General features: G+C 39.4%; 1 protein-coding gene across 1 annotated transcript in view; it reads right to left on the reverse strand.

Moving 5' to 3' along the window:
* LOC135202792 (uncharacterized) overlaps window positions 1–967 on the reverse strand; it is a 3993-nt gene extending 3026 nt beyond the window's left edge. Inside the window, exon 1 of the mRNA XM_064232252.1 lies at window positions 70–967. Within this exon, the coding sequence (XP_064088322.1) occupies window positions 70–967 (898 nt within the window). The remainder of the gene's footprint in view (window positions 1–69) is intronic.
* Window positions 968–10000: the final 9033 nt, after the last annotated feature.

Raw genomic sequence — 10000 nt, forward strand, 5'->3', positions numbered from 1 at the left:
TAGTGTAATGTAACATTATTATTAATTTTATGGGTATATTATAACTTTCAAAAGTAATTCTGTACTAACTTTTAAGGTAGTTTTGCTCAGCTGAGGAGCTGATCGTGACGTAGGAACCACCGATATTCTTGCAATACTTTTCTCCCGATTCCCAGGAGCCTTTGACTGAAGAAACGAGGTAGCAGGAGTCAGCAAATCTCGACCATCCATTAGGACAGACGAAGACTGGAGCAGGTGTTGTGGTGGTGGTAGTGGTGGAAGTTGTGGTAGTGGTAGTGGTAGGTGCAGTTGTGGTACTGGTAGTAGTAGGTGCAGTTGTGGTACTGGTAGTGGTGGGTGCAGCTGTGGTAGTAGTCGTAGGTTCATTGTCAACAACTGGTGCTTTCTGTTCTGAGTTGTTGACCTCTCCGTTGTTACCACAGCCTTGATTTGTTGTTTCTTCAGGTGCCTCTGTCACTCTGACACTGGTTGTGGTTGTTTCTGCTTCAGGAGAAGTTGTGATTACTTCTGGAGATGTTGCAGGTTCAGGGACAGCAGATGACACTTTAGTTGCTACATTATTGCCTGACTCTGATTCATCAGAGGGTTTTGATACATCTGAACTTGTAGTAGTAGTAATAGTAATAGTAGTAGTCACCTCTTCGGGTGTAACTGTTTCTGAGGTGATCCACAAAGTACTAGTTTTAATTGCACTGCCATTTTCCATAGTGGAGGCTGCCGAAGTAGTTGTTTTTTCACCTATAACTGTTGTTGATTCAGTTGTTATTCCATTGCTGGTGGTACCTGTTCCTGAGGTATTTTCTCCATATGAAACTGAAGAACCAGAGGCAGATGTGAATTCAGAAGCTGTGACGGAGGATCCTATTCCAGCTGTTGTTTCAAAACCTGTAACAGGCTTCTCCCATTGGCTGGTTGTTATTTCCTTTGCTTGGTGGTTACCTTGTTTCCTGAGGGTATTTTTCTCCATATGAAAACTGAAGAAAACCAATTAGGCAGATGTTGAATTCAGAAAGCTTGTGCGGAGGTCCTTTTGTCCCTGGTGGTTTCAAAAAAAACCTTGTAAAACATATTTCTCCAAAGCTTGGTTATTCCTTGCTAGGGTGGTAAAAAAAAACTGTTCAGAGGTCTCCTATGAAAAAAACTGAAGAACCATAAGGGCCGATGTGAAAATTCAATGTGTGGGAACGGAGGGGGAATCCTGTTCCCAAGCTGGTCGGTTTTTTTCAAAAAAACCTGTAAACTTATTTTCCTCCAGAAGCTGTTGTTATTTCCATTGCTAGTGGTACCTGTTTCCTGAGGTAATTTTCTTTCCATATGAAAACTGAAGAAACCAGGAGGGCAAGGATGTGAAATCAGTGGCTGGTTGGACGGAGGATCCTGTTCCCAGCTGTTGTTTCAAAAAAAAAACCTGGTAAAAAAACCCATAATTCTCCAGAAACGGTTGTTATTTCCCTTTGTTAGTGGTTTTAAACTGTTCCTTGAAGGTATTTTCTCCATATTGAATGAAGAAACCAAGAGGGCAGGAATTATTAATTTCAGAAAAAGCTGTGGGACGGAGGACCTGTTCCCAGCGTTCGTTTTCACCCTTGTAACTATTCTCCAGCTGTTTTTTATTCCCAAATTTGCTAGTGGTACCCTGTTCCAGAGGTTTTTCTCCATATGAAAAAAAAAACTGAAGGAAAAAAACCCCAGCAGAATGTGAAATTCAGTGGCTTGTGAACGGGGATTTCTGTTTCCCAAGCTTTTTTTTGTTCGTTTTCAAAAAAAAAAAAACCTGTTAAACATATTTCTCCAGAAAGCGGTTGTTTTTCCATTGCTAGGTGGTAAACCTGTTCCATAGTATTTTCTCCATATTGATAAAAAAAAAATGGAAGAAACCAAAAGGGCAGATGAATTCCAGAAAAAAAGGCTTGTGGACGGAGGGGATCCTGTTCCCTCTGGTTCGTTTTCAAAAAACCTTGTAAACATATTTTTCTCCAGAAAAGCTGTTGTTATCCATTGCTCGTGGTACCTGTTTTTCCTGAGGTATTTTTCTTCCAATATTTGAAAACTGAAAGGGGAACCCAAGGAGGCCAGGAATGTGAAATCAGGTCTGTGGGGACGGAAGGAATTTTTCTGTTCCTGTTTGTTTCCAAAAAAAAAAAAACCTGTAAACATATCTTCCAGAAGCTTTTGTTTATTTCCCATTTTGCTTAGTGGTTTTAACCTGTTCCTGGAGGTATTTTCTTCCCCATATGAAAACTGAAAGGAAACCAAGGCCAATGTTGAAAAATCAGTGGCTGTGACGGAGGGATCCTTTCCAGCTGTTGTTTCAAAAAAAAACCTGTAAACATATTTCTCCAGAAAAAGCTGTTGTTTTTATTTCCATTGCCTAAGTGGTACCCCCTGGTTCCTGAGGTACCTTTTTCTCCTATGAAACTGAAGAAACCCAGAGGCAGATGTGAATTCAGAAAAAGGCTGTTGGCGGGGAGATCCTTTTCCGCTGTTCGTTTTTCAAAAAACCAACCTTAAAAATTTCTCCCAGAAGCTGTTTGTTATTCATTGCTAGTGGTACCTGTTTTCCTGAGGTATTTTCTCCATATGAAAAACTGAAGAAAACCAGAGGATTAATGTGAAAATCAGTGGCTTGTGACGGGGATCCTGTTTCCAAGCTTTGTTTCAAAAAAAACCGTAAAACATAATTCTTCCAGAAGCTATTTTTCCATTGCTTAGTGGTAACTGTTCCTGGGTTATTTTCCTCCAATATGAAAACTGAAAGAAAAACCAGAGGGGCAATGTTAAAATCAGTGGCTGTGGACGAGGAATCCTGTTCCGCTTTGTTTCCAAAAAACCTGTAACAATATTCAGAAGGCTGTTGTTATTCCAATTTGCTTAGTGGTAACCTTTTCCCTGAGGTATTTTCCTCCATTTTATGAAAAACGGAAAGAACCAGTAAGGCAGAGTGAAACTCAGTGTGGACGGAGGATCCGGTTTCCAGCTTGGTTTGTTTCCAAAAACCTGTACTATTCTCCCAGAAGCTGTTGTTATTCCATTGCTAGTGGTTACCTGTTCCTGAGGTAATTTTTTCTCCAATATGAACTGAAGGAAACAGAGGCCAATGTGAATTCAGAAGCGGTGCGGATATTCCTGTTCCCAGGCTGTCGTTTTCAAAAAACCTGTACAAAATATTCTCCAGAAATCTGTTTGTTATTCCCATTGCCTAGTGGTACCCTGTTCCAAAAGGTTAAAATTTTTTCTCCCGTATATGAAAAAAAACTGAAGAACCAGCGGCAAGATGTGGGAATTTCAGAAGGCTGTGGACGGAGGATCCTGTTTTTCCAAAGCTGTCGTTTCAAAAAAAACCTTAAAAAATAATTCATGGAAAGCTGTTGTTAATTCCCATTGCTAGTGGTAACCTGTTTCCAAGGAGGTTTTATTTTTTTCTCCATTATGAAACTGAAGAAAAACCAGAGGCAGATGTTGAATTCCAAGCTTGTGGACGGGAGGAATCCTGTTTTCCGCTGTCGTTTCAAAACCTTAAATAAAAACCATATTCCTCCAAAAGAAAGGCTGTTTTTATTCCATTGGCTAGTGGGACCTGTTTTTCCCTGAGGTATTTTCTTCCTTATTGAAACTGGGGAAGAAAACCCAAGGCCCAAAGATGTGAAATCAGTGGCTGTGGGACGGAGGGGATTTCCTGTTTTTTTCCAGCCTGGTTTGTTTCAAAAAACCTGTAAAATAATTTCTCCAGAAAGCTTGGTTGTTATTTCCATTGGCTAGTGGTTACCCTTTGTTTCCTGAGGGTAATTTTCCTTCCATATTGAAAAACTAAGAACCAGGAAGGCAATGTTGAAAAATCAGTGGCCCCCCCCTGTGGGGGGACGGAGGATCCCCTGTTTCCACTTGGTTGTTTCAAAAAAAAACCCTGTAAAAACCATATTCTCCGAAGCTGTTGGTTAATTCCATTGCTAGTGGTTTACCTGTTCCTGAGGGTATTTTCTTCCTTTATGAAAAAAACTGAAGAAACCAGAGGGCAGATGTTAAATTCCAGGAAGCTGTGGACGGAGGCTCCTGTTTTTCCGCTTGGTCGTTTTTTCAAAACCTGTTAACAATATTCTCCAGAACTGTTGTTATTCCATTGCTAGTGGTACCTGTTCCTGAGGTATTTTCTCCATATTGAAACTGAAGAACCAGAGGCAGCAGTTGTGAAATTCAGGTGAACTGTGACGGAGGATCCCTGTTCTAGCTGTTTCGTTTCAAATAACCTGTAACATATTTCTCCAGAAAGCTGTTTGTTGTATTCATTGCTCAGTGGTAACCCTGTTCCTGAGGCGTATTTGTTTCTCCATAATTGAAAACTGAAAGGAACCAAGAGGCAGATGTGAAAGATCAGGTGGGCCTGGTGACTGGAGGAATCCTGTTGTTCCTAGCTGTTGTTTCAAAACCTGTAACATATTCTCCAGAAGCTGTTGTTATTCCATTGCTAGTGGTACCTGGTTCCTGAGTGCTTTTCTCCATTTACTGAGACAGAAAGCAGATGTGATGTGACTGAAGAAAACCAAGAAGGCAGATGTTGACAGTGAACAGTGAAACTGTGACGGAGGATCCTGTTCCAGCTGTTGTTTCAAACCTGTAAATCATATTCTCCAGAAGCTGTTGTTATTCCATTGCTGGTGGTAAACCTGTTCCTGAGGTATTTTCTCCATATGAAACTGAAGAACCAGAGGCAGATGTGAAATCATATTCTGTGACGGAGGATCCTGTTCCAGCTTGTTGTTTCAAACCTGTAACATATTCTCCAGAAGCTGTTTGTTATTTCCATTTGTGGTGGTACCTGCTTTTCCATGAGGGATTTTCTTTTTCCACTATGAAACTGAAGAAAAACCGGGAGCAAAAGGAAGGACCATAGGAAGGCTGTGACGGAGGATCCTGGTTCGGGCGTTCAAAAACCTGTAACATATCATCCAGAAGCTGTTGTTATTCATGGTGGGGGGTACCTGGTTCCGAGGTATTTTCTCCATATGGAACTTTTGGAGACCAGAGGCAGAGTTGTGAAAATCAATGGCTGGAGGAGGAATCCAGTTTCCAAAAGCCGGCGTTCAAACCTGTAACATATTCTCCAGCCGTGTTATGCCATGCGATGAGTACGTGATACTGAGGTATTTTCTCAATGAAACTGAAGAACCAGAGGAGATGTGAATCAGAAGCTGTGACGAGGATCTGTTCCAGCTGTCGTTTCAAAACCTGTAAACCTATCTCAGAAGCTGTTTGGGAGTCCATTGCTGGCGGTACCTGTCTGAGTATTTTTCCTATGAAAGTGAAGAACCAGAGGCAGATGTGAAATCAAATCCTGGACGGCGGATCCTATTCAAGCGTCGTTTTCAAACCTGTAACATATTCTCAGAAGCTGTTGTATCATTGCTGGTGGTAACTGTTCCTGAGGTATTTTTATCCATATGAAACTGAAGAAACCAGAGGCAGATGGTTGAATTCAGAGCCTGTGAAAAACGGAGGATTCCTGTTGCAGCTGGTCTTTCCAAAAATGTAAATAATTCTCCAGAAAGTGGTTGTTAAATCATTTGCTGGCGGGGTACCTGTTCCTGGATCTCCAAAATAAATGAAACTTGAAGAACCCAGAGGGCAGATGTGAAATCAATATCCTGAGCCGGAAAAAGAATCTGTTCCACTTGGTCCGTTTCACCTGTAACCATAATTCTCCAGAAGAAGCTGTGTTATTCCATTGCTGTTGGTTACACTGGGTCCTGAGGTATTTTCCTCCATATGAAATGAAGAACACAGAAAGGGCAGATGTTGAAAAATCAGAAGCTGGCCTTATGGAGGATCTGTTACCCCAGCTGTTGTTCCACCTGTTAAACATATTCTCCAGAAGCTGTTGTTATTTCATTGCTGGTGGTACCTGTCCGAGGTATTTTCTCCATAGAAAACAGAGGAACCAGAGGTAGATGTGAATTCAGTGGCTGTGACTGAGGATCCTGTCTCATAGGTTGTTTCAGCTTGGGAGGTTATGTAATAACTACCAGTAGCTGATACTTCTGTGGCATATGATTCCTCGGTCCCACTCGTGGAGGAGGTCTGAAGTGTGACTGGATATGAATCGCAGATGCCGCTCTCCTCTCGAAAGCTTGGTAGGAGATCTTCATCTGTTGAGAACCATTCCTGCTTTAATATTTCGCTCATAGTTTTCTTCCTGGTATTTTCCAAGAGGAATATTCTTAATTTTTTTTAAAACATTGCATCTTGAAAACTTTTAATCACCTACCTGATGCTGATTCAATAAGACTGCATGAGACGCCAGCATTGGTGTACTGCATTTCCACCATGAGTCCTAATGGCGAGAGTGCGGGTGGCCTCTTATAGACAGATCCTGCTGACCAAGTCTTAAACAGAGAATAGTAAGGTCACATATTCCCATTCATCTTTTAGAAACCCTCAACAAACCATTGAATTTTAGGAACTCTGAATAGGAATGATCATTCATTTTCTCTCACACCTTAAAGTAATGGCCTGCGAATACATTTCCTGGCTTCTTATGGAGTACACTGTTGTAGAACTTTACAAAAAGAAGCCAATCTTTGTGGTAAAGTTAAAGCCATGCAAGACAATTTAGTGTTTGTTGTTGTTATGAGTTTATTTGACTTCAAATCTACAAAAAAATATATAAAAATGTGGTAGTTGTTTGCTAAAAGATGACAGAAAACTTGCTTATGTAACTCAAAGGATACAAAATAGGTTGTTATTGTAGAATAATCCTAGGTAGCTGTACTGTTGGTATTTTTCTATTTTTCTTTATGATTCTGTGATGTAGGAAAATACCTTGTTCTTGGCATATTATTGCTCCAAGAAAGAGACTAAATTGTTTTCACTATATACGAAAGAATTACTAGCTCACTCGAATTATATTTGAGGTATTATATACTTGCTTCTGTGTCATCGCTTCCTACCTGACATTCTTCCAGTAGAATGTGTATGGCATATCAATAATTTAGATGAAAATGGATAGTATACGTCTTACTCAGGAACATGCAGAGGTACCTTCAGACTTGTGAGGTCTGTGGCCAGTTTTTCAACACTGATTTTTAGGCGGGAGCAGCACTGGGTTACAATTGGACCTAACAGTAAAGATTGTAGGGTAAAATGGGAGTAAATTTACCTGTGTGTCCCCGGGGCATGTTGTGTCGCAGGTCACCTGTGGGACTTCACCTGAGAAGTCTAATGAGATGGTCTCACCGCACACCTGTGACGTCACGTCCTCCCTGAGAGATGCACAGGACCCCAGCTACAAAAGGGGGCGAAGTTTTAGATAGATTAATAGATTACTTGGTTTAATGTACAATCTGGCTATCTAAAAATGGTGTTTGTTCCTTTTTTTATATAAAGTGGGTAATTACATGCCTTCTCATTTTTGCTATGGGTGTTTTCTTGAGTAAAATAAAATATAAGAATGTCTGCTTTAGCACTGCTCAAAAACTATGTAGGTTATACTTATGATCCCTTTAGCAGATTAAAATCAATATGAACTGATTTCACCATAGCGAGAGAATTTAGAAGTTAACCAGGATTAAGCTAGGTTAGAGAGGAAGTTAAAGTTGTCTAAAATATTTGGTAAATCGTTTTAGTTCAGCTCACCAGTTTGGTAGGCTTTTCCTCAAGTGGATGCTAAAAAGACTTATTTCTAGGTCATAATTTTGGTGATTCAAAATTTGTGGTAAAATTTTAAAACACAGACGACCTGTTTACCAGTTCAGAGACACACTACACAATATTTTCATCAACAAAATATCTCATACTTGACACATCAAGAAAAATATGTAAAAGGTGTAGATCTCCTTATAGAAGTGAGGTAACATTGAAGAGTACATGGACTCATTCAAGCCCCAAGTAAACAGGAAAATTATATCCTTTGCTTAAAAGAAGAAATTCGAATGAATGTCTTCCCATCAGGCCCTGAGGTTACCGTTGCTGAAGCCAGCACAAGGAAGAGAAGCTGGGAGACCTGCATCTTCTCTGAGGTGGGGAGGAAGAGGAACTTGCCTCGGTTGAGCTAACCACCACTTTATATATGCAAGTTCCCCTCCACTCACATGATTAGCTCAACATACGAGCGGTCTTCAGTGAAATGTGTTCTTACTTGTCAAGTGGTATAGATGTCATTCATATTATTTGACTTGTAATCAAGGGTTTCTATGGGCAGTAATTTTGTCTCATTATCAGTAATTTGCTTTACAAATATACTGTACTATAGCTTCTTGGTAAATTTAGTGATCATGTTTAACATTGAAATTTTGGGTCAAAATTGTAACTATGTATTTCCTACTACATGCATAGTTGTACCCTCCCTCTCTCTCTCTCTCTCTCTCTCATGCTCGCAATATTTATATCCTATATTCGTCTTTTCACTCATTTTTTTTGGAACATTTTTGTAAATTTCATGTTAACTAATACAAAATGTATTGTTTTTTTTTTTATTAAAATTTGCCTTGATAAGGCACAGTGCCTAAATCTTTAGTCTATTTTTTCGGGATGTTACTAAGTCGTATATGCCTCCTTGTTTTTCAAAATGTATTGTTTTCTGACTGAATCATCTGTTGACCACGTGTGTTCCTCCAAGGCGTGGCTGCTTTAAATCTCTAATCTTGCCTTCGTGTGTTTTTTCGTTTCTGTAGAGTGAATTAGAAGATTTTGCTAATCTTGTAATAAGCCGATGTTTATTGAAGCCACGTGGACCAGGAATGTTAATCTTCACCCTGGATTATCCCTGGATCCTTTGTCCTTGTCTTTTTTGTTTAAAGAAAATGTTGCCCAGATTAACAAACTGTAACCCTGAAACCCCTTCCTTTTTTTGTATATAAAGCTCTATCAACTTCTTTTGTATTTAGTGTGAACTTGAAAATATAGAATAAACTACTAAAGTAGTTGTTCCAAGTCCTGGTTTTCACTCACTTTCTTATGTAGATTTTGTGATATTCTCAAGCACACGTTCCTTCATGTTGCATTGGATATATATATATATATATATATTATATATATATATATATATATATATATATATATATATATATATATATTGATATTAGTGGTTAGGAAAGGTATGCTCTAAAAAATAATAAGGGAGAGAAGGAAAGAGGGTTGATTAATTGTAAATTATCTGGCATCACACTACCAAGATCACAAAAAGTGTACAAAGAAAGGGAGTTGAGGTAAAGTGAAGATCATGCTTGAGATGTGAAAGAAATAATAATAATAATAATAATAATAATAATAATAATAATAATAATAATAATAATAATAATAATAATAATAAGAAAAGACTATACAGCCAACTAAGAGGGGAAGACAACCACCAAGAAATTCCTGAAGCCGAACCAAGTAAGAGACTCTGGGAAAACATATGAAGCAATCCGGTATCACACAACAAACATGCAACATGGCTCCAGGAAGTCAAGGAAGAAGAAACAGGGAGAATAAAACAAAGATTCACAGAGATCACGACAGAAACAGTCAGACACCAACTAAAGAAAATGCCAAACTGGAAAGCCCCAGGTCCCGATGAAGTCATGGATACTGGCTCAAAAATTTCAAGGCCCTACACCCACGAATAGCAGAACAACTCCAGCATTGTATCTCAAATCACCAAGCACCCAAATGGATGACCACAGGAAGAACATCCTTAGTACAAAAAGACAAGAGTAAGGGAAATATAGCCAGTAACTACAGGCCTATCACCTGCCTACCAATAATGTGGAAGTTACTAACAGTATCATCAGTGAAGGCTATACAACTACCTAGAGGAGACAACATCCATCCCCCCAACAGAAAGGCTGCAGAAGGAAGTGTAGGGGCACAAAAGACCAGCTCCTCATAGACAAAATGGTAATGAAGAACAGTAGGAGAAGGAAAACCAACCTAAGCATGGCATGGATAGACTATAAGAAAGCCTTCGACATGATACCACACACATGGCTAATAGAATGCCTGAAAATATATGGGGCAGAGGAAAATA

Source organism: Macrobrachium nipponense, chromosome 33, assembly GCF_015104395.2.
Source record: "Macrobrachium nipponense isolate FS-2020 chromosome 33, ASM1510439v2, whole genome shotgun sequence".
In the NCBI taxonomy this organism is placed as follows: Eukaryota; Metazoa; Arthropoda; class Malacostraca; order Decapoda; family Palaemonidae; genus Macrobrachium; species Macrobrachium nipponense.